Raw genomic sequence first — 24,893 nt, 5'->3', positions numbered from 1 at the left:
TCAAGGAAATTAAGGTAACCATTAAGCTCGTTAAACACTTCGACAACATAAGCAACTTTGTTCCGTGTGTCCTGAGAAATATTACTTATGCGTAGGATGCGTTTAACCTGAGTAGCAGTTGGTGTTTTCTTAAACGCTTTATCTGCAACCAACTCCAGGGTTTCATTATGATCTAGTGGGGGTGCCAGTGAGGGATCAATGACTACTCTATCTTATCTTGAGGTTATCTTGAGATGATTTCGGGGCTTTTTCTAGTGTCCCCGCGGCCCGGTCCTCGACCAGGCCTCCACCCCCAGGAAGCAGCCTGTGACAGCTGACTAACTCCCAGGTACCTATTTACTGCTAGGTAACAGGGGCATTTAGGGTGAAAGAAACTTTGCCCATTTGTTCCTGCCTCGTGCGGGAATCGAACCCGCTCCACAGAATTACGAGTCCTGCACGCTATCCACCAGGCTACGAGGCCCCCATTCCCCACGGAGATTTGACACTCACGTTCCGTAGAGATAGTTGAAGTAGCCTCTGAGCAACATTACAACTTCGCATCACCACTGGTGCTGGGAGAATTTACTTGATCACTATCGCTAGCATGGTTCACTTCACCACTATCACAGGGCAGATTCTTCTCTAATGTTTGTATTTTAATTTCCAATTCAGTAATTTTCTTTTTTAACCAGTCAATTTCTTCTGTATCTTTGCTTGTTTGCTTTAGTCCGTCGAGGGTTGGAAACTGCTCACTAGAGATGATATCAAGAGCTTCCTGCTGGGTGCCTCCTGCAGCTGGACCAGACGGAATGTATTCTGTATATATTCTGTATGCTGAATACTCTAAGGTATTCTGTATAACTCATGCAGTATTTCCATTGATCTGATTCTATGAGAGAGAGAGAATGTCTGTGTCTCTCTTCGAGGATGGAAGCGAGAATGTTAGTCTCACCCAACTGTCTCCCCGGTGCTGGCTCTGGGCCACAATAACCTGACTGAAGATATGATGACCAAAAGGACACACCAGGAGTGTGAGGACGACGTTTCGCGCCGTCCTGGACCGTTATCGAGACGATTATGTGGTCCAGGACGGACCGAAACATCGCCGTTGCTTCACTATCCTGATGTTGGATGATGTTTGGTCATCACAACTTCCCCATGGTGAATTGTGATTGTATGACGAGGGATATAGGATGGAGTCCATTCCTATCAGTCGTTAAGGAGGGTTCACCCCTACTACAAACACCAACGCCTGCTGTGAAGTGGGAATTGGGCGGCTGGAATTTCATTGAGTGTTTTCCATTTTTATTTCAAGGCTGTATTCGGCGTTGAATCATTGTATATCGTTGATTCGATGTCGATGACGTAGATGTAACGTTTCTCGAGCATTTTTTCCCCAGTTGGAGAGGAGGAGGAGGAGGAGGCATAGGAGGGAGACCGTGAGGTAGGTAGGGAAAATAGGAGGGATGGAGGGGAAAATGGAAAGGAGAGAGAGAGAGAGAGGAAGGAAGAATGGGAGGGAAATTGTGAGGAAGGAGAGATAAACGGACTACGGGATACCAGAGCACCGCCGAGTATCCTTGACGTGTAATATACGATAACTTTGTCACTGATGTAAGAGCTCTCTATGACATTATTGTAGAATCCAAAAGACCCAAAACAGCAAGCAAGGGACAGAAGTGGTTATCTCACACATACCATTAAGCTTTTACCTAAACAGTTAAAAATCCACACAACAGCTGATCCTCTTAACAATAATCAGGTTCGATGATGACAGACTCAGGTCTTGAGTCAATCATCATCAAAGGCGCAAGACGTCAAAACTCTCCCTTTATACATTAGGGGGGTAAAATTAGCTGCCCTCTCACCGCTTTAAAAAAAAATTCCTAAGCCCCGGAAAGAATAGCTGATCATCCGAAATAGGATTCATATGTTAATCTTTGAGTAGAAACATTTAACAGCCAAGCTGGCCAGACCAACAACACAGAAAGCATTGTAGTGGAGCCAGAGGTAATGGGTGTTAGAAGCGAGGATATTGAGTGTTGGGCAGAGAGAGAGAAAGAGAGAGAGAGAGAGAGAGAGAGAGAGAGAGAGAGAGAGAGAGAGAGAGAGAGAGAGAGAGAGAGAGAGAGAGAGAGAGAGACAGAGAGAGAGAGAGAGAGAGAGAGAGAGAGAGAGAGAGAGAGAGAGAGAGAGAGAGAGAGAGAGAGAGAGAGAGAGAGAGAGAGAGAGAGAGAGAGAGAGAGAGAGAGAGAGAGAGAGAGAGAGAGAGAGAGAGAGAGAAAGAGAGAGAGAGAGAGAGAGAGAGAGAGAGAGAGAGAGAGAGAGAGAGAGAGAGAGACAGAGAGAGAGAGAGAGAGAGAGAGAGAGAGAGAGAGAGAGAGAGACAGAGAGAGAGAGAGAGAGAGAGAGAGAGAGAGAGAGAGAGAGAGAGAGAGAGAGAGAGAGAGAGAGAGAGAGAGAGAGAGAGAGAGAGAGAGAGAGAGAGAGAGAGAGAGAGAGAGAGAGACAGAGAGAGAGAGAGAGAGAGAGAGAGAGAGAGAGAGAGAGAGAGAGAGAGAGAGAGAGAGACAGAGAGAGACAGAGAGAGAGAGAGAGAGAGAGAGAGAGAGAGAGAGAGAGAGAGAGAGAGAGAGAGAGAGAGAGAGAGAGAGAGAGAGAGAGAGAGAGAGAGAGAGAGAGAGAGAGAGAGAGAGAGAGAGAGAGAGAGAGAGAGAGAGAGAGGGAGAGAGAGAGAGAGAGAGAGAGAGAGAGAGAGAGAGGGAGAGAGAGAGAGAGAGAGAGAGAGAGAGAGAGAGAGAGAGAGAGAGAGAGAGAGAGAGAGAGAGAGAGAGAGAGAGAGAGAGACAGACAGACAGACAGACAGGCAGACAGACAGACAGACAGACAGACAGACAGACAGACAGACAGACAGACAGACAGACAGACAGACAGACAGACAGAGGAACAGGATTGAATAAGGCGGAAAGAAGAGAAAGGGACAGCTAGCGGATAATGAAGTGGAAAATCAACCAGAGAAAGGACTTGTAGAGACTAATGAAGCTAAGGGACGGAGAGGTAGACGAGAAATGAGGGAAAGGCAAATTGGCAGAATGATAGGATAGAAAAGAAAGGGGCGAGGTAGAACTGGATCGGATGAGAGGAAGGGAGAGTTAAAGACAATCAGAATTGTACATCAGCCAGAAGAGGGACACTATACACACTCCCGCTCTGAGCTTCGGATGTCGATGAAGGCAGTGAGAGAACCATTAAGTAAAAAAAGTCTTTTAGAACGTCAAGAGGACCTCCATAGGGTATTAACCCGATGGAATCGCCTATCCACCTCAAGCCACAAGTACCAAGACTGTGCTCCATCATGGGGAGACCTTTGGCAAGCCTCCGATTTACTGCCTTCGTCGAGGACACTCGAGACGGTAAATTCTGTATGTCCACCACTAGGAAAGAGGTGAATGAGGGGATAATTGTGTTGCTCCTTTATGAACAGTTGTCTTGAGATGATTTCGGGGTTTAGTGTCCCCGCGGCCCGGTCCTCGATCAGGCCTTCACCCCCAGGAAGCAGCCCGTGACAGCTGACTAGCTCCCAGGTACCTATTTGCTGCTAGGTAACAGGGGCATCAGGGTGAAAGAAACTCTGCCAATTGTTTCTCGCCGGCGCCAGGGATCGAACCCGGGACCACAGGATTACGCGTCCAGTGTTCTGTTCGTTCAGCCGCCGGCTGACAGTGACTCAAGTTTGAGTGCAAGAGGAAAAATAGGTGGAAATGAAGGTGGAACCTAATTTGAAAGAGGAACAAATATTGTTCAACTTCAACAAGTGAATAAAATTTCAACCGTTGACAAACTGGTTTCCTTCCTGAAAAGTCGATCGCCATTACACCAGCACAAAGCTGCCACAATGCGCCATCAGTACTGAAATTAACCATATTTCTCATTTTATCTGCACTCCATCAGAGCTTCTTTGAGGAGATTTTAATTCCATTATGAATGTTCTCTTAGACTCCAGAGCTGCAGAATAAAGCCTAAATCTATTTTCTCCCATTAGAAAGTAGTGGCATGATGACCCCATTCGCGTTGCCACGTAGCCTAATGGAGCAATATACCAGAACGCAAATTAGACACGAGAAACTAAAATGAGAATCCTGCATGAATAAGCCATTACTCTTTTATATTTGTCGGCGCAATTTCCTGTGATCGTTAACAACAACGTAGGGAAGCTGGGCATTACATCGCCAGTGGAAAACGTGGGGCATAAAACATTGTTTAACCCGAAATTGGAAAACAACTACAATATTTTATAGGGTTCATTGATAAAACACGATTAAATTATTAAATTATTTGTTTTCTAGTTTGGTTATGGATTGATGTTCGGTATAAATAATTGTAAATTAAATATTGTATATATATATATATATATATATATATATATATATATATATATATATATATATATATATATATATATATATATATATATATATATATATATATATATATATATATATATATTGTGACGATAATCACTTTCAAGAGAGATTGAGCCTGCTCTTCCCTACAAAGTACGTCAATATACAAGATAATATAGAAGATACGTCCAGCAAGTATCACCAAACGTTTTGCCCAGAGAGCAAATCGTACCCAGCACACAGTGACACCTGCTACCCACCACCACCGTAACCAGCAAACTGCTCATCCTTTGCTTGCCTGTCGCTGATTGGCTGGTGTCCCGTCGCACCTGCCCTCCGCCTCCGCCACAAGTTGACGTCTGGGCTGCAGTGCGGCAATATTGTCAGAATATCTCAGTGCTCCAAGCAGTTGACATCTCTCGCTGGTAGACTAAGCCTTGGCTTTCGTGTACTAAGGGAGGTGGCAGCTCGAAGCCAATATTCTGGCATCACTAATATTTTATTTTGCTATCACAGTAACTCACTAGTCTTAACGTAACTTTTCATTTGCCAGTGATTATTCATATTATTTTGTTTGTTGACTTGTCTTTCATATTTTTATGTGCTTAACTTTATTCATGTCTTGTTTTTCTAAAGTAATTAAAATTTCATTGTTAATTTACTTGTGTTTTGTGTGTCTTCCCATTACCTTACCACAGACGAAAGCTCCAGCTTTTCTCTTTTTTTTTCTATTATGTGACGAGGCCCTGCCCCTAGCTTTTGAAACAGCCGAACACCAACGCTTTACCGTCACAATATATATATATGTATTTGTATTAGATGTATTTGCGGCAAGGTGGTGGCTGACAGGTACGGCCACCATGGCCTACTCTGCCAAAGCACAAGAGGATGGCACTCGAGGCACAGTGAAGTTAACGACATCATCAAGAGGAGCCTCACCACAGCTGGATGCCCAACTGAAAGAGAGCCCCGTTACCTAACGCCCCGTAACTCTGATGCTCTTATTGGTCGCCCGGATGGTATCACAGTGAACCCCTGGAAGAATGGCAAGCAGTTGGTATGGGACTACACGTGTGTATCAACCCTGGCTAACACCTACATTGACCTCAGTGTTGCACAACCAGGTGGCGCTGCCACCCACAGGGAAGCAGCCAAATCCCGTAAGTATAGAGAACTGGATCACTACTACAATTTTGTCCCCATTGCTTCTGAGACACTCGGCGCCTGGGGTAAAAGTGCTACCAGTTTTTTGAAGGAACTGGGTTCTAGGCTCATTGAAACAACAAGGGACCCTAGAGCTGCCAGCTTTCTTTTCCAGCGCCTCAGCGTGGCGATACAGAGGGGAAATGTGCACTGCATCCAGAGTTCCTGCACGCCATCTGAGGAGCTGGAGGAACTCGACAACCTATGATAACCATCTTTGTAACCTATATGTAACTCCTTTTTTGTAACAAAGTTCAAATAAAGCAAATATATATGTGTACATACAAAAGAATGGGGGTGGTAGGAGAAGATAATATTAGTGTTCAGTGAGAAACCACAAGGTCTCCTCTGAATACTTTTTATTTTCTTCTCCGAGGCTATGGGTCCCCACATTGGCACCAGAGGTGGTACCCTCACAAATTTTATTTAAATATATATATATATATATATATATATATATATATATATATATATATATATATATATATATATATATATATATAAATATATATATATATATATATATATATATATATATATATATATATATATATATATATATATATATGAAAACTCACACCCCAGAAGTGACTCGAACCCATACTCCCAGAAGCAACGCAACTGGTAACTACAGGGCGCCTTAATCCGCTTGACCATCACGGCCGTCAAAAGGAAGTGATAGCCGAGGCTATTTGAGCCACTTCCCCGACGGCAACTCGGATGGTAATCTTGGGCATAGCATTTCACCAAATCACCTCATTCTTTGGGGCACACGTGAGGAACACAAATGCGAACAAGCCTGAATGGTCCCCAGGACTATATGCGAATGAAAACTCACACCCCAGAAGTGACTCGAACCCATACTCCCAGAAGCAACGCAACTGGTAACTACAGGGCGCCTTAATCCGCTTGACCATCACGGCCGTCAAAAGGAAGTGATAGCCGAGGCTATTTGAGCCACTTCCCCGACGGCAACTCGGATGGTAATCTTGGGCATAGCATTTCACCAAATCACCTCATTCTTTGGGGCACACGTGAGGAACACAAATGCGAACAAGCCTGAATGGTCCCCAGGACTATATGCGAATGAAAACTCACACCCCAGAAGTGACTCGAACCCATACTCCCAGAAGCAACGCAACTGGTAACTACAGGGCGCCTTAATCCGCTTGACCATCACGGCCGTCAAAAGGAAGTGATAGCCGAGGCTATTTGAGCCACTTCCCCGACGGCAACTCGGATGGTAATCTTGGGCATAGCATTTCACCAAATCACCTCATTCTTTGGGGCACACGTGAGGAACACAAATGCGAACAAGCCTGAATGGTCCCCAGGACTATATGCGAATGAAAACTCACACCCCAGAAGTGACTCGAACCCATACTCCCAGAAGCAACGCAACTGGTAACTACAGGGCGCCTTAATCCGCTTGACCATCACGGCCGTCAAAAGGAAGTGATAGCCGAGGCTATTTGAGCCACTTCCCCGACGGCAACTCGGATGGTAATCTTGGGCATAGCATTTCACCAAATCACCTCATTCTTTGGGGCACACGTGAGGAACACAAATGCGAACAAGCCTGAATGGTCCCCAGGACTATATGCGAATGAAAACTCACACCCCAGAAGTGACTCGAACCCATACTCCCAGAAGCAACGCAACTGGTAACTACAGGGCGCCTTAATCCGCTTGACCATCACGGCCGTCAAAAGGAAGTGATAGCCGAGGCTATTTGAGCCACTTCCCCGACGGCAACTCGGATGGTAATCTTGGGCATAGCATTTCACCAAATCACCTCATTCTTTGGGGCACACGTGAGGAACACAAATGCGAACAAGCCTGAATGGTCCCCAGGACTATATGCGAATGAAAACTCACACCCCAGAAGTGACTCGAACCCATACTCCCAGAAGCAACGCAACTGGTAACTACAGGGCGCCTTAATCCGCTTGACCATCACGGCCGTCAAAAGGAAGTGATAGCCGAGGCTATTTGAGCCACTTCCCCGACGGCAACTCGGATGGTAATCTTGGGCATAGCATTTCACCAAATCACCTCATTCTTTGGGGCACACGTGAGGAACACAAATGCGAACAAGCCTGAATGGTCCCCAGGACTATATGCGAATGAAAACTCACACCCCAGAAGTGACTCGAACCCATACTCCCAGAAGCAACGCAACTGGTAACTACAGGGCGCCTTAATCCGCTTGACCATCACGGCCGTCAAAAGGAAGTGATAGCCGAGGCTATTTGAGCCACTTCCCCGACGGCAACTCGGATGGTAATCTTGGGCATAGCATTTCACCAAATCACCTCATTCTTTGGGGCACACGTGAGGAACACAAATGCGAACAAGCCTGAATGGTCCCCAGGACTATATGCGAATGAAAACTCACACCCCAGAAGTGACTCGAACCCATACTCCCAGAAGCAACGCAACTGGTAACTACAGGGCGCCTTAATCCGCTTGACCATCACGGCCGTCAAAAGGAAGTGATAGCCGAGGCTATTTGAGCCACTTCCCCGACGGCAACTCGGATGGTAATCTTGGGCATAGCATTTCACCAAATCACCTCATTCTTTGGGGCACACGTGAGGAACACAAATGCGAACAAGCCTGAATGGTCCCCAGGACTATATGCGAATGAAAATCACTTCCTTTTGACGGCCGTGATGGTCAAGCGGATTAAGGCGCCCTGTAGTTACCAGTTGCGTTGCTTCTGGGAGTATGGGTTCGAGTCACTTCTGGGGTGTGAGTTTTCATTCGCATATAGTCCTGGGGACCATTCAGGCTTGTTCGCATTTGTGTTCCTCACGTGTGCCCCAAAGAATGAGGTGATTTGGTGAAATGCTATGCCCAAGATTACCATCCGAGTTGCCGTCGGGGAAGTGGCTCAAATAGCCTCGGCTATCACTTCCTTTTGACGGCCGTGATGGTCAAGCGGATTAAGGCGCCCTGTAGTTACCAGTTGCGTTGCTTCTGGGAGTATGGGTTCGAGTCACTTCTGGGGTGTGAGTTTTCATTCGCATATAGTCCTGGGGACCATTCAGGCTTGTTCGCATTTGTGTTCCTCACGTGTGCCCCAAAGAATGAGGTGATTTGGTGAAATGCTATGCCCAAGATTACCATCCGAGTTGCCGTCGGGGAAGTGGCTCAAATAGCCTCGGCTATCACTTCCTTTTGACGGCCGTGATGGTCAAGCGGATTAAGGCGCCCTGTAGTTACCAGTTGCGTTGCTTCTGGGAGTATGGGTTCGAGTCACTTCTGGGGTGTGAGTTTTCATTCGCATATAGTCCTGGGGACCATTCAGGCTTGTTCGCATTTGTGTTCCTCACGTGTGCCCCAAAGAATGAGGTGATTTGGTGAAATGCTATGCCCAAGATTACCATCCGAGTTGCCGTCGGGGAAGTGGCTCAAATAGCCTCGGCTATCACTTCCTTTTGACGGCCGTGATGGTCAAGCGGATTAAGGCGCCCTGTAGTTACCAGTTGCGTTGCTTCTGGGAGTATGGGTTCGAGTCACTTCTGGGGTGTGAGTTTTCATTCGCATATAGTCCTGGGGACCATTCAGGCTTGTTCGCATTTGTGTTCCTCACGTGTGCCCCAAAGAATGAGGTGATTTGGTGAAATGCTATGCCCAAGATTACCATCCGAGTTGCCGTCGGGGAAGTGGCTCAAATAGCCTCGGCTATCACTTCCTTTTGACGGCCGTGATGGTCAAGCGGATTAAGGCGCCCTGTAGTTACCAGTTGCGTTGCTTCTGGGAGTATGGGTTCGAGTCACTTCTGGGGTGTGAGTTTTCATTCGCATATAGTCCTGGGGACCATTCAGGCTTGTTCGCATTTGTGTTCCTCACGTGTGCCCCAAAGAATGAGGTGATTTGGTGAAATGCTATGCCCAAGATTACCATCCGAGTTGCCGTCGGGGAAGTGGCTCAAATAGCCTCGGCTATCACTTCCTTTTGACGGCCGTGATGGTCAAGCGGATTAAGGCGCCCTGTAGTTACCAGTTGCGTTGCTTCTGGGAGTATGGGTTCGAGTCACTTCTGGGGTGTGAGTTTTCATTCGCATATAGTCCTGGGGACCATTCAGGCTTGTTCGCATTTGTGTTCCTCACGTGTGCCCCAAAGAATGAGGTGATTTGGTGAAATGCTATGCCCAAGATTACCATCCGAGTTGCCGTCGGGGAAGTGGCTCAAATAGCCTCGGCTATCACTTCCTTTTGACGGCCGTGATGGTCAAGCGGATTAAGGCGCCCTGTAGTTACCAGTTGCGTTGCTTCTGGGAGTATGGGTTCGAGTCACTTCTGGGGTGTGAGTTTTCATTCGCATATAGTCCTGGGGACCATTCAGGCTTGTTCGCATTTGTGTTCCTCACGTGTGCCCCAAAGAATGAGGTGATTTGGTGAAATGCTATGCCCAAGATTACCATCCGAGTTGCCGTCGGGGAAGTGGCTCAAATAGCCTCGGCTATCACTTCCTTTTGACGGCCGTGATGGTCAAGCGGATTAAGGCGCCCTGTAGTTACCAGTTGCGTTGCTTCTGGGAGTATGGGTTCGAGTCACTTCTTGGGTGTGAGTTTTCATTTGCATATAGTCCTGGGGACCATTCAGGCTTGTTCGCATATATATATATATATATATTTATATTTATATATATATATATATATGTATGTATTAGTATATTTTGCTAGCAGTCTTTCTTGTGAACATAAGTTGTTAAATATGACCAAAAACATAAGATCAATAATTCTAACACGAATTTTCTAAATATTTCTTACTGTCGATGGTAATTGAAAAATCAATTCTCCAAAATTCATTTTTATTTCTAGTCTGACGCAACGCTTAAACGCGTTTCGTAATAACTTATTAAATTTTCAAAGACTTTAGTTTACACACACACAACTGTAACCTGAAAACACTAAACAGAGATTTACTTAATGCTAACATTGAATAGCTTGTCTTATATACTCGCATTTGGGTGAGGTGATATTTTGCAACAGTTTTGGATGAGGTGAACAAACTTTTGACCAACACAAGATAGAACACGGTGCAATGGGTATAAATTGGATAAACGAGAGGGAAGAATGGAAGTAACTACAAATGGCTTATTGGACCATACTTCCTATTGATGCTTCTATATTCGTACGGAGTCTTGAAATGGGTAGAATACAGTTGTGCATCAATTGGCTGTTGATTGCTGGTGTTGACTTTTTGATGTGTAGTGCCTCGCAGATGTCAAGCCGCCTGCTATCGCTGTATCTATCGATGATTTCTGTATTGTTTGTTAAGACTTCTCTGGTGATGGTCTGGTTGTGGGAAGAGTTTATATGTTCCTTAATGGAGCTCTGTGGCTTATGCATTGTTAATCGCCTGGAAAAAGATGTTGTTGTCTATTGTCTTGCCTATATACTGAGTTCTTTGGGGCTTACAGTCCCCAAGTGGGCATTTGGAGGCATAGACGACGTTGGTCTCCTTAAAGGCGTTCTGCTTTGTGTCTGGAGATTTTTTCATGAGTCGGTTGGCCGTTTTTTTGGTTTTATAGTAACCTAACCTATCTAAACCTAACCTAAACTAACACAACTATGTTAATAATTTATGTTCATAACATAATATAGTAATATTAAATAAAATAAATTAATTGGAAACAATTTATTGAAAATAAAAAAAATCATTCGGCCTAATAGGCAAATCGGGCCTTGCATAGTAGGCCGAGAAGTGCGTTCTGGCTACTAGGTACGATATATATATATATATATATATATATATATATATATATATATATATATATATATATATATATATATATATATATATTATTAAGGTATTCTCTAAATACTTAGAGAAACACTAACCCTTTAAAAGCAAGAATTTTCCCATGAGTATGTGCTCAAACCTAGTTAGCGGAGCGTTGGATTATTGCCCTTTGATTAAGCTTACATCAAAAGAACCAATTTTTCTGCTCCAATGGATATTTCGGTGGCCTAATGTTAACTGTCTAATTGCCTATTTTATTTTAAACTATTTCCCAAATATGCACTGTAGAATGTTCATGGTGAGCGGATTACACTTATCTGACGCAGCAAATATAGAGGTTATATTTTGCACTGTGTGGATTCTGGTGATTCCCCGTTTATCCTGGTGATTCTCTGTTGGTCCTTGGTATTCTCCGTTGATACTGGTGATTCTCCATTGGTCCTGGTGATTCTCTGTTGATACTGGGGATTCTCTGTTGGTACTGGTGATTCTCTGTTGGTCCTGGTGATTCTCCGTTGATACTGGTGATTCCCCGTTTATCCTGGTGATTCCCCGTTGGTCCTGGGGAGTCTCTGATGGTCCTGGTGATTCTCCGTTGGTCCTGGTGATTCTCTGTTTGTCCTGGTAATTCTCTGTTGGTCCTGGTGATTCTTTGTTGGTCCTGGGGATTCTCTGTTGGTTCTGGTGATTCTTTGTTGGTCCTGGTGATTCTCCGTTGGTCCAGGTGAATTTTCGTTGGTCCTGGTGAATCTTCGTTGGTCTTGATGCTTCTCCGTTGGTCCTGGTGATTCTCCGTTGGTCTTGATGCTTCTCCGTTGGTCCTGGTAATTCTCCGTTGGTCCTGGCAATTCTCCGTTGGTCCTGGTAATTCTCCGTTGGTCCTGGTGATTCTTCGTTGGTCCTGGTGATTCTCCGTTGGTCCTGGTAATTCTCCGTTGGTCCTGGTGATTCTTCGTTGGTCCTGGTAATTCTCCGTTGGTCCTGGTGATTCTTCGTTGGTCCTGGTAATTCTTCGTTCGTCCTGGTAATTCTTCGTTGGTCCTGGTAATTCTTCGTTGGTCCTGGTGATTCTCCGTTGGTCCTGGTAATTATCCGTTGGTCCTGGTAATTATCCGTTGGTCCTGGTAATTCTCCGTTGGTCCTGGTAATTCTCCGTTGGTCCTGGTAATTCTCCGTTTGTCCTGGTGATTCTCCTTTCGTCTTGATGCTTCTCCGTTGGTCCTGGTAATTCTCCGTTGGTCCTGGTGATTCTTCGTAGGTCTTGGTGATTCTTCGTTGGTCTTGGTGATTCATCGTTGGTCCTGGTGATTCTCCAAAGGTCGTGATGCTTCTCCGTTGGTCCTGGTGATTCTCCGTTGGTCCTGGTGAATCTCCGTTGGTCCTGGTGAATCTTCGTTGGTCTTGGTAATTCTCCGTTGGTCTTGATGCTTCTCCGTTGGTCCTGGTGATTCTCCGTTGGTCCTGGTGATTCTTCGTTGGTCCTGGTGATTCTTTGTTGGTCCTGGTAATTCTTCGTTGGTCCTGGTGATTCTCCGTTGGTCCTGGTAATTCTCCGTTGGTCCTGGTAATTCTCCGTTGGTCCTGGTGATTCTCTGTTGGTCCTGGTAATTCTCAGTTGGTCCTGGTGTATCATCGTTGGTCTTGGTGATTCTCCGTTGGTCCTGATGATTCTCCGTTGGTCCTGATGATTCTTCGTTGGTCCTGATGATTCTCTGTTGGTCCTGATGATTCTCCGTTGGTCCTGATGATTCTTCGTTGGTCCTGGTGATTTTCCGTTGGTCCTGATGATTCTCTGTTGGTCCTGATGATTCTCCGTTGGTCCTGATGATTCTTCGTTGGTCCTGGTGATTTTCCGTTGGTCCTGGTGATTCTGCTTTGGTCCTGATGATTCTTCGTTGGTCCTGATGATTCTCTGTTGGTCCTGATGTTTCTCCGTTGGTCCTGATGATTCTTCGTTGGTCCTGGTGATTTTCCGTTGGTCCTGATGATTCTCCGTTGGTCCTGATGATTCTTCGTTGGTCCTGATGATTCTCTGTTGGTCCTGATGTTTCTCCGTTGGTCCTGATGATTCTTCGTTGGTCCTGGTGATTTTCCGTTGGTCCTGGTGATTCTGCTTTGGTCCTGGTGTATCATCGTTTCCTCTGGTGACCACGTTGTTGTTGGTAACCTTCGTTACCATCGTGACCACGTTGGTTCTGGTGACCTTTAGGAGATCCTGGTAACCTTGGCTGGACATTAAAACCTTCAGTGGTTCTGGTGACATTTACCGGTCTTGGAAACTTGCAGTCCTTGTAGCATAAATGTAATTGTGCACGGTTTGCAACATAATGAAAATATCTCAAAGAAAAAGTTTGCAACATAATGTAAATATTCCAAAGAAAAAGTTTGCAACATAATGTAAATATCCCAAAGAAAAAGTTTGCAACATAATGTAAATATCCCAAAGAAAAAGTTTGCAACATAATGTAAATATCTCAAAGAAAAAGTTTGCAACATAATGTAAATATCCCAAAGAAAAAGTTTGCAACATAATGAAAATATCTCAAAGAAAAAGTTTGCAACATAATGTAAATATTCCAAAGAAAAAGTTTGCAACATAATGTAAATATCCCAAAGAAAAAGTTTGCAACATAATGTAAATATCCCAAAGAAAAAGTTTGCAACATAATGTAAATATCTCAAAGAAAAAGTTTGCAACATAATGTAAATATCCCAAAGAAAAAGTTTGCAACATAATGAAAATATCTCAAAGAAAAAGTTTGCAACATAATGTAAATATTCCAAAGAAAAAGTTTGCAACATAATGTAAATATCCCAAAGAAAAAGTTTGCAACATAATGTAAATATCCCAAAGAAAAAGTTTGCAACATAATGTAAATATCTCAAAGAAAAAGTTTGCAACATAAGGTAAATATCCCAATGAAAAGGTTTGCAACATAACGTGGAAAGAATCACTGGATCCAGGTTTGCAACAGGAGGCCTATTATCTTTACTATCGATCTAAAAAGTCTGCAACATCTTCCAGAAAATGTTAACAAGTATTTAATCAGGTGAGTTAAAGATGCATCAGGCAGAGTCAGCTTTAAGGAACTGCACTGAGAAGGGTTTCTTATCACGCATCATATCTCTGTGTAGATTAACCTTGCATCCTATCTCAGTGAAGATTAACCTGCATCCTGTATCTGTGTAGATTAGCCTGCCTCCTATCTCTGAGTAGATTAACCTGCATTCTATCCCTATATAAATTAACTTGCATCCTATCTCTGTGAAGATTACCCTGCATCTTATATCTGTGTAGATTAACCTGCATCCTATCTTTGTGACGATTAACCTGCATCCTATCTCTTTGTAGATTAACCTTCATGTTATCTCTGTGTAGATTGACTTGAACCCTATCTCAGTGTAGATTAAGAACAAAAGATCAAAGGTCAGAGCAGAAGGCCTATTGGTTCATTCGAGGCAGCTCCTGTTTATAACCACCCAGTCCTACTCATATACATGTCCAACCCACTCCTAAAACAATCGAGGGACCCCACCTCCTCCACGTTACGGGTAATTGGTTCTACAAATCAACAACCCTGTTACTCGAACCAGTATTTACCCAAATATTTACTAAATCTAAACTTATCCAATTTATACCCATTGTTTCGTGTTCTGTCTTGTGTTGATACTTTTAATACCCTATTAATATCCCCTCTGTTATGTCCATTCACCCACTTGTAAACCTCTATCATGTCACCCCTAACTCTTCGCCTTTCCAGTGAATGCAATATAAGCTTTGTTAATCTTTCTTCATATGATAGGTTTTTAATTTGGGGAATTAACTTTTTCACCATACGCTTATTACGTGCTAGTGAATTTATATCCATTCTAAAGTACAGCAACCAAAACTAAACTGCATAATCTAAATAGGGCCTAACCAGAGCAAGATATAGTTGAAGAACAACACCAGGTGTCTTGTTATTAACGCTTCGATTAATAAGTCCCAGCGTCCTCATTACGAAAATTCACGGATTGATCTTTTGGTTTTAAATTCTTACTAATCATTACTCCCAGATCCCTTTCGCAATCCGACTTCGCAAACTCATCACTATCTAGCTCGTATCTTGTAACATTATCATCATTACCTAGGCTCAAAACTTTACATTTATCAGAATTAAACTGCATCTGCCAATCTTTTGACCATTTCAAACTCCCCTATTTAGATCGACTTGAGGTAATAGTGAGTCTTTTTCCGTGTTTATTTCCATACCAATTTTCGTATCATTGGCAAATTTGCAAATGTTGCAACTCAAACCTGAATCTAAATCACTTATATATATTATAAACAACAGAGGTTCCAGGACCGAGCCTTGAGGCGCTCCACTTACAACATTTTCCCACTCTGACTTAACCCCAATTTATACTAATTATCTGTTTCCTTTGGTATGGCCAAGCCCTAATCCAACTTAATATAGCACCCCCAATACCATGAGCCTCTATCTTTTTAATCAATCTTTCATGTGGCACTGTATCAAAAGCTTTGCTAAAGTCAAGGTGCACAACATCACAATCCTTACCACTATCAACTGCCTCAACTATGCTCAACTATGAACTATTAACACGCATCTTATCTCTGTGTAGATTAACCAGCATCCTATCTCAGTCTAGATTAACCTGCATCCTATCTCTGTGTAGATTAACCTGCATCCTAACTCAGTCTAGATTAACCTGCATCCTATCTCTGTGTAGATTAACCTGCATCCTATCTCAGTCTAGATTTACCTGCATCCTATCTCTGTCTAGATTAACCTGCATCCTATCTCTTTGTAGATTAACCTGCATCTTATCTCTGTCTTGATTTACCTGCATTCTATCTATGTGTAGATTAACCTGCATCCTATCTCAGTCTAGATTAACCTGCATCCTATCTCTGTGTAGATTAACCTACATCCTATCTCAGTCTAGATTTACCTGCATCCTATCTCTGTCTAGATTAACCTGCATCCTATCTCTTTGTAGATTAACCTGCATCTTATCTCTGTCTTGATTTACCTGCATTCTATCTATGTGTAGATTAACCTGCATCCTATCTCTGAGTAGATTAACCTGATTTATCTCTGTCTAGATAAACCTGCATCCTATCTCTGTGTAGATTAACCTATATCTTATCTCAGTTTAGATTAACCTGTATCCTATCTCAGTATAGATTAACCTGTATCCTATCTCTGTGTAGATTAACCTGCATCCTATCTCAGTGTAGATTAACCTGCATCCTATCTCTGTGTAGATTAACCTGCATCCTATCTCAGTGTAGATTAACCTGCATCCTATCTCAGTGTAGATTAACCTGACATTGTTCCTTCTCTTCGAGGTAATTATCTGGAACTGCAGTAAACAAAATATATGGATTAATCTTTCTGTTTTTTATGTAAAATGCAATGACGTCACTTTACGCAGAGATGGATCTTCGGTTCCGATGGTCGAACTGGTTGGGCACACTTCCTTTGGTTCATCTTTAACTCCCGAGTGCAATTCTGTCCTCATATCCCAAGTGTTATATTGTCATATTTGACAAGGGTTTTCTCTTCATAATTATCATCGCAACTGTCAATTAATTGATATTTATTTAATTTAGTGGGACTCTAACCACTAAATCAGCAGCTGTATTAGCTACGTTGATACAGTAGCTGTATCAACGACACAACGATGAGGACACACTCGCTTGAGTCAGCGAGTGTTCTGGTTTGGGTCAGAACACACAGGAGAGACACATAAACAATAACATTACAGTTGGCGAGCTTCAAAGCCATATGAGATCATCCATAATAATTACCTTGTGTTGAGGAAATGGAGAAGGGAATTATCAAGAGTAAGGATGGGACGGGGGGAAGGAATGGTGCCAAACCACTTGGACGGTCGGGTATTCGACCTGCATGAAGCGAGACCGTCGCTCTACCGTCCAGCCAAAGTGGTTGGGCTGTGTTGAGGAGAGTTCGCAACACTTCGGAATTCATTATCTATGTAATCAATATACGAGCCTCATGGCCGAGTTAAGAGGTACGACTCTCATCATTGCTCTTGGTGACTCTTGGACCAGCTGAAGTAGTATCATCGTTAAGAATAGTGTTTTATTTAAAGTATAAGCGGAAAAGGAGAGCCCAGAACCTAATTAATGTGTCATTGGTACGTGGTACGTTTAATATTAACTCACGAGACATTGGAATATGTGTGTAAATAGGAGCTGTAATCCCAGCCCGCTCTCTTAGTGTGCCACTCAGTCAAAAATCTAATCTTTTAGCCCAACCAGAACCCAAGAATTCCAGCTAAGCTATCGAGTCCGATGCATTGAAAAAGAGAAGATTAGTGAACAGTTACTTCTCTTAAGGGGCCATCATTTTGTAAAGTGAAAGTTGTTCAATCAAACTTTATTGACTAGTTGTATATGAAAAGGTCCAAGTTTCAGCGTCGCAACCTAAATAGAATGTGAGAGGAAAAAAACGTATTTTTCAACGAATTTTCCCATTTTTAAATATTACTCTTATAAACCCAAGTGTGAACTGATATCCTTTCCATGACACTCGGCTATCACAGCAGCATATAATAAAGGATTTAATGTAGACGTTTTATCCAATATATGTTTAGTTTGACTAATAAACAATATTAAAAGTCCCCACAAACATTATGCAACAGCATTATGTATATAAATATTTATAAAATCAATAAATAAACTTAGGAAAATAATAATTAAAACATATTGTAGAGGCAGAAACTCTACATATAAGGCGCAAGATTCATGTAAATTAATTAATAAATGAGTCGAGTTGAGTCAGCTTGTAGTTGTAAATGATTTACTTAAACAAAATGAAGTACTGTGATTCTGCCTTATGTGGCAGAGGTTGACATCGACCGATTTACTCCAAAATTTTCACCATTACAGATAGACATACGTTTAGTAAGGTGAATAAGTTCTATGCACATCGCCAGATAAAAAAGAGAAAAAATGAGAAAAAAAACGAAATTTATTTTTTACCTAAATATGCATTGGATAAAAATAATCATCAAAATCCTTTATTATTTGTTATTGTGATAGCTGAGAGTCATAGACATGACTTCAGTTGACACTTGTGTTTGATGGTAATTTCTGATTTTTTGTGAAAAATAGGTATTTAATTTTTATTCTCCCTTTCTATTGATGCTACGATGCTGAAACTTTTACTAGTTGCAGTCCTTTTCATATACAACTAGTCAAAAAAGTTAGATTGAAATTGAACAACTTTGATATATATTGAAATTTCGATTTTTTTTTAAACTTATGCCCCCAGGGTGCGTGTGTAACGATGGTCGTGATAACCCAAAAACCGCGATCTATTATTTGCGAAGACGGGCTGAACCCCCGTAAAATCGCGACTCACTAATCACGGGTATATCCGCTTTTCAGGCTTCGAAAATAAACAGATGTCTGATCTCAATATGAACAGTACGTGGACTGTAAAATTACGTTCAAAACACACAACACTTTACCGCAAGCGCGAAAGTGTCAAGTCTTTTCCTTATTAAGACTACTCATAGCCCAGTTGATAGAGCTTCGGCCTCACACGTCTGGGGACCAGGGATGGAGTCTCATATCGCCCAGGTGAGTGGGACACCAGACTTTATGTTGGGAAGTTGCTTCTGTGTGGATGTCTCTAATGGTAGTTACTGATAACAACCTCGAAGAGTTGATTAATTGTAGACATTTAAAAATGTCACAAAAAAACTTCCATCAGCCCCAAGACGCTTAAGCGTGTACACAGGGTCATTGTTCTCAACAATACAATATACTCTCTCAACATCTAATGCTCCAGCAACATCAAATGTTCCAGCAACATCAAATGTTCCAGCAACATCAATTGTCCCAGCAACATCAAATGTCCCAGCAACATCAAATGTTCCAGCAACATCAAATGTTCCAGCAACATCAAATGTTCCAGCAACATCAAATGTTCCAGCAACATCAAATGTTCCAGCAACATCAAATGTCCCAGCAACATCAAATGTCCCAGCAACATCAAATTTTCCAGCAACATCAAATGTCTCAGCAACATGAAATGCTCCAGCAACATCAAATGTTCCAGCAACATCAAATGTCCCAGCAACATCAAATGTCCCAGCAACATCTAATGTTCCAGCAACATCAAATGTTCCAGCAACATCAAATGTTCCAGTAACATCAAATGTTCCAGCAACATCAAATGCTCCAGCAACATCAAATGTTCCAGCAACATCAAATGTTCCAGCAACATCAAATGTTCCAGTATTATCAAATGTTCCAGCAACATCAAATGTTCCAGCAGCATCAAATGTCTCAGCAACATGAAATGCTCCAGCAACATCAAATGTTCCAGCAACATCAAATGCTCCAGCAACATCAAATGTTCCAGCAAGATCAAAGTTTCTTCACACATGAAATGCTTGTTCCCTTATGCGGTCGTATTCTGTGACAGATCCGACAGGCATATCAATTATCTCTGAAATCAAATAACTTACGAATTAGCAATGGTGACAATGAAATTTAATTGTAGTTATATATTGATATATTGGTTCTCATTTTTCGCCCGTATATATCTCAGGAGCTCTTTAAGGCTAGAGCCCAAGCTTCCTCTTCGATGGTAGGTAACTGAGGATTACCAGATAAGCTCTTAAGTATACAACTCATCTTGAGTTCATAGAGCCTAATATAGCTTCCTCTTTGGGCTCTATATTTTTATTGTTATTATTATTTTACTGTTCTTTCGATCCCATGAAGGAACAGACAGATCTGGTATTGTATGTTCGGTTCCAGGCTCTCGCATTTTCATCTGCAGGTGTTCGGTAATTCGGGCAGAACATGAGTTACTTGCCTTGTTTACATTTGTAAATACTTTGGGGTTTATGTGCTTTTTTTAGTTTGCATTTTTGGTGAAATCGTTGCAGAATTAGCATCTTATATTCATTTTCTAGCAATTTGTTGCAAACAAATCAACAATTTGTTGATCAACACCCTGATCCCAGAAGTAGGTTATGTGTGATGCTGCTCTGTCTCAGGCAGTGATGCTAATGAGCAGAGTCGTAGAAGGCGTGATGGGGGCTCGAACCTATACGCTGGTTGTTCCCATGCACACGCTCTAGACCACTATGCCGCGACATGGTCAAACGAATTGCAATCTGGCGGTACTACTGCACCCTCTAGGATTCCTGAGGCTTCCACTGAAGCCGCACCTAGGTTTCACGCAATCTCCGCCATGAACTCTGACTCTGTCGTCTAGGAACGTTCAACCTCTGACGCTCCTCTTTCGGCCAGAGTGCATGGGTTTCAGTGTTTCCATACAGAAGTCAGCAAAGAGGACTGCTACTGGGGACCCCGTGGCTTCTCTGTCTGTCTGCATATACAAGTCTCTCCAAGGGGTTGTAAATTGGGCCATTTTGGTGCAGATCTCCAGATTACGGATGGCAGACTCTGGAATGTCTGGCTTGGAGTAGTATTGTCACGACAAATTCTGTCTATCTGTCTACCTAATTCTATCAACATTAAGTTGACGGAAGGGTCTACAAGGACGTTCATAAATAGGGATTCCACGTCTAAAGATGCTATGATTCCTTCTGGTTTAATGGTCTCCACTATGTCTAAGAAATCGGCGATTGATTTCAAGGTGTATTCGGTCATATGTACCAAATACATATGACTCCATATGTATTTGGTACATATGGAGTCAGTATAGTGTTGAGTCGTTTAGCTATGTAATACGAGGGTGTAGGGATTTTACTGATGATGGGTTGTAGAGGAGTACCAGGATTGTGGGTTTTAACATCACCGTAAATGGTTGTGGGTTGGTTGTGGTCACCTTGAACCGTTTGCAGGTGGATGCTGCCTCTTTTTAGCATTCGCAGCATCTGTTATACGGTTGACTTTCTTCTAGACATATTCAGTTGGGTTTCTGGTTATCCTCTTGAATTTTGCCTCCTCTTGTAGAATTTCTTTTAGTTTGGTGACATATTCATCAGTTGGGATGAGGACGAAGGCTGCTACCGGATCTCCGGAATGTGATGTTCTTCGTGGATTTAAGTTGCTTGTCTGCTTCTTTGTGTTTATTATCTAGGGTGTTGCTCCTGTAGTTACCTCTCTTCTTACTGGCATCCGCTAACAGTTCTCCTTGAAGGGAAGCTGTGGTGGTGATGGTATTTTGATCGTCTAGCTTGTTTATACCATCTAGTAGCATTTCTATCTCCAGTCTCTTCTGGCAAGGTCTTGGGTTGGAGAGGTTGTGGCAATTCAGTGCGAAGTTTAGGAGTTCTGCTTCTCTCCATTCACCTGCATTCTCCCTGAATGGGTTCATATCCAGTAAGGTTGATAAAACCATTGACTGCCTTTGAGACCTTGCGAGTACCCCCATAGAAGGCTATTAACTTTTTCATAGTTTTCCTCATGGTGTCTGGCTTTAAGGTTAGTGAGTTCTCTATCAATGAACTCACGAACTCTTATGCTGTTGGGAACGCCTCAATTTATACATCGGCTTGTGGTTTGTTCTATTTGCTATTGAAGATTGATAACGGCTCCCTTCTTTAACACGTTTTATTAGATCCTTTAACACGTGATATTTGATCTTTATTAGATCAAACCAATATATATATATAGTGTATAGCTTCGTTTCTTGCTGCTGCCAGAAACGTTATCAAACATTATGCTGCGTTATAATGTTTGAAAACTTTTGCAGCAAGCTTTGGTATAAGCATATATGGTTAACATAAGAACATAAGAACAAAGGCAACTGCAGAAGGCCTGTTGGCCCATACGAGGCAGCTCCTATTTATAACCACCCAATCCCACTCATATACATGTCCAACCCATGCTTGAAACAATCGAGGGACCCCACCTCCACAATGTTACGCGGCAATTGGTTCCACAAATCAACAACCCTGTTACTGAACCAGTATTTACCCAAGTCTTTCCTAAATCTAAACTTATCCAATTTATACCCATTGTTTCGTGTTCTGTCTTAAGAACGCGAAATGACCTATTAACTATGTTAATAGGTCAATTATTAACTATGTTAATAGGTTAACTATGACCGCAATGCTTAAGCTGTTGATCTTATACTGTAAGCTTTATATGCTACTATCTTTTTTCTTGATCTCGGGATTAAGAAGAGGAATCAAATTACCGGAATTCATGGTAAAAAAACTTGTTTCCTTTATGAGTAGAGCTACCAGTATTTGCTGTCTTCTCTGTTCAGTGGTGGATGATAGGATTGTTGTATATTCTACTAGCATGTTCCTAGCGAGTGTTGTGTTATGTACACTCTGCATATGGTTTCTAGGGGCACCAACTTTCGTACATATAAAAAGAATGTTCATAGAAACATTCACTCTTCAAGTATATTATTCTATGAAAAAATTGCACCGTTTTTAGTAAATATAACACCAGCAGTTGGTGTTATTCTCACTAAACGTCTGACATCAGGTATCTGCATAAATATGTCGTCAACGTACCTGCAGTATATGGCAGGTTTTAAGTCCATGTCAACTAAGATCCTCTGCTCTATGGTACCCATGTAGAAGTTCGTAAACTGGACACCTAGGTGCCCATCGGGACTCAAGAAGGATGTCTTGAGTGGGTTCTTCCCTAGGTGTCCTGTTTGGGATTTTTACGTGGATATCATAGAGCAGAGGGTATTAGTTGACATGGACATAAAAGCTGCCATATACTGCAGGTACGTTGACGACATATTTATGCAGATACCTGATGTCAGACGTTTGCAGCAGTTGAAGGAAGCATTCGAGCAAATTTCGGTGTTAAGTTTCACTTACGAGATGTAGATTGATGGGAAGCAGTCTTTTCTGGATGTAACAGTCGCGGAAAGGAATGGAGGCTTCCACACTGCAGTCTACACTAAAGAAATGAACATAGGAATGTGCCTTAATACCAATAGTGACTGCCTAGCCAGGTACAAGAGGAGTGTTGTCAACGCTTACATCGACTGAGCTCTCACTCACAGCTCTGTTTGGAAGCATGTCGACAAACAACTCTGTTATCCCCACAGACACAAATCAGAAGATACAATTAACAATTTACTACAAAAACAAGAAGACAGCAAACCTTCTTATGAAGAACTCTCCAGACACCAAACAGAATGCCTTAAAAGAGACCAACGTCATCTATGCCTTCACATGCCCACTTGGGGACTATCAGCCCCAAGATCTTAGTATACAGGCAAGACAACAATGTCTCTCTCTCTCTCTCTCTCTCTCTCTCTCTCTCTAGGCGAATAACAATGCACAAGCAACAGGGCTCCATGAAAGAGCATATAATCTCCTCACACATCCAGACCATCACCAGAGAAATCTTAACAAGCAACACAGAAATTATCGACAGGTACATCGACAACAGGAGACTCGACATCAACAAGGTCCCTACACATAAAAATGTCAAAACACGAGAAACGGAACGTGAGAAAAACAAGAATAAGAATGAAGGTAATTGCAAAAGGCCTATTAGCCCATACTAGGCAGCTACTATTTACCACTGTTGTTGTTGTTGTTTTAGATTCAGCTACTCAGAAAAAAAAATTCCAAGTAGCACGAGCTATGGTAAGCCCGTAAGTGGAGGCTTTTTGGAGCCATTGTCTGTATCAATAGCTGATACTGGAGATCTGGGGATGGATGGGGGTCTTCATGGTGGATTTCAGCCTCGGAGGGCTGACTGTAACAGTTATGGAGCTGGTCGGTGGGTGTTGACCTCTAGATCTTCCGCTTTTATTCGGCTGAGCCATGCTGTCGTTTGGTGAGATGGCCTCCATGAGGAAGTCTTGTATCGAGTAGGTGTCGAATTTGTGCTGTAATGGTGGAGCTCTTACTAAGATTTCCTGGTCTGAAGAGTCCATAACAACTGTAATTGGTGATTTTGACTTTCGTCTCGCAGCCTAAGGTAGGCTCAGGTGTCATGGGCTAGTAGTAGAAGCTATCTCAGGAGCATTGGTGGTGCTGAGCTATGGAGGGAAATACCTCTATTTGTGTCACCTGGGTCTTGGGTGGTTCTGGAGTCTGTTGAGATCGACCTCGTGGTTATTCTGGTGGTAGTCTCTGGAGTGGTAGTGGAGGCAGTGAGACTTGCGTCCGGGGTGATGATGGGGTCCAGGCCGTTGGCTAAATACAGTGCGTTGAGTTCCTTGACGAATCGTTGATTGTCTGGTCCAGCAAGCCTCTTCACTAGTCGAATAAGACCAGGAATAACGCCTGCACGTGATGCAAGGGACAGTGCGGGTGTTGGTTGGACCTTAGGTTCCCAGTATGACGGCCGGGTGATGTGTTGGAAAGAGCCACTGTTTGGTAGGGCTGGTATGGTCGTATTCTGCCGGTACGGTGCGTAGTTCTGGCTTATAGAAGGAAGGCTTGGGAACTGGTTGGTCCAAGTTCTAAGGTCGCGGCGACTGCCTTCTGGGTGGTGGTCTTCTCTTTAATTTTCTTCGGATCCTCCTTCCTTTTTATGCAGAGGTAGAAGGTGGTGGCGTGCTGTTCTCCACAGTTCGCGCATTTCATGGTGGTGGTGGTACAG

The 24,893-nt window shown here is 42.8% G+C and overlaps 3 protein-coding genes across 3 annotated transcripts in view; all 3 read right to left on the bottom strand.

The window, feature by feature from the left end:
* LOC123752801 (prestalk protein-like) overlaps positions 1-11,467 on the bottom strand; it is a 79,036-nt gene extending 67,569 nt beyond the window's left edge. The window contains exons 1-2 of the mRNA XM_069336698.1: positions 11,443-11,467; positions 534-777 (exon numbers count right to left, since the gene is read on the bottom strand). Coding sequence (XP_069192799.1) covers positions 534-777; positions 11,443-11,467 — 269 coding nt within the window. The remainder of the gene's footprint in view (positions 1-533; positions 778-11,442) is intronic.
* Positions 11,468-11,608: 141 nt separating this feature from the next.
* On the bottom strand, positions 11,609-12,637 carry LOC138371688 (eukaryotic translation initiation factor 3 subunit A-like). The gene has a single exon (XM_069336696.1). It carries the CDS (start codon positions 12,635-12,637, stop codon positions 11,609-11,611), a length of 1,029 nt encoding a protein of 342 aa, XP_069192797.1.
* Positions 12,638-19,048: 6,411 nt separating this feature from the next.
* On the bottom strand, positions 19,049-22,893 carry LOC123756231 (seminal vesicle major clotting proteins-like). The gene is made up of 2 exons (XM_069336695.1): positions 22,832-22,893; positions 19,049-19,760 (listed from the first exon to the last, which is right to left on the bottom strand). Exons 1-2 carry the CDS (start codon positions 22,891-22,893, stop codon positions 19,049-19,051), a joined length of 774 nt encoding a protein of 257 aa, XP_069192796.1.
* Between the last annotated feature and the right edge of the window lie 2,000 nt (positions 22,894-24,893).

Source organism: Procambarus clarkii, chromosome 36 (genome assembly GCF_040958095.1).
Source record: "Procambarus clarkii isolate CNS0578487 chromosome 36, FALCON_Pclarkii_2.0, whole genome shotgun sequence".
Classification (NCBI taxonomy): Eukaryota; Metazoa; Arthropoda; class Malacostraca; order Decapoda; family Cambaridae; genus Procambarus; species Procambarus clarkii.
Note: the sequence above shows the minus strand (reverse complement) of the source record. Positions and strands in the feature narration are given on the sequence as shown.

What these genes read in the sequence shown, in the direction of transcription:
- LOC138371688 (XM_069336696.1), bottom strand. Translation starts at nt 12,637, where the DNA reads ATGAATCACCAAGACCAACGAAGAATCACCAAGACCTACGAAGAATCA.
- LOC123756231 (XM_069336695.1), bottom strand. Translation starts at nt 22,893, where the DNA reads ATGGGTACCATAGAGCAGAGGATCTTAGTTGACATGGACTTAAAACCT. An exon ending in AAACCTGCCATATACTGCAG is followed by an intron (nt 19,761 to 22,831) that starts GTACGTTGACGA and finishes TCATGTGTGAAG; the next exon opens with AAACTTTGATCTTGCTGGAA.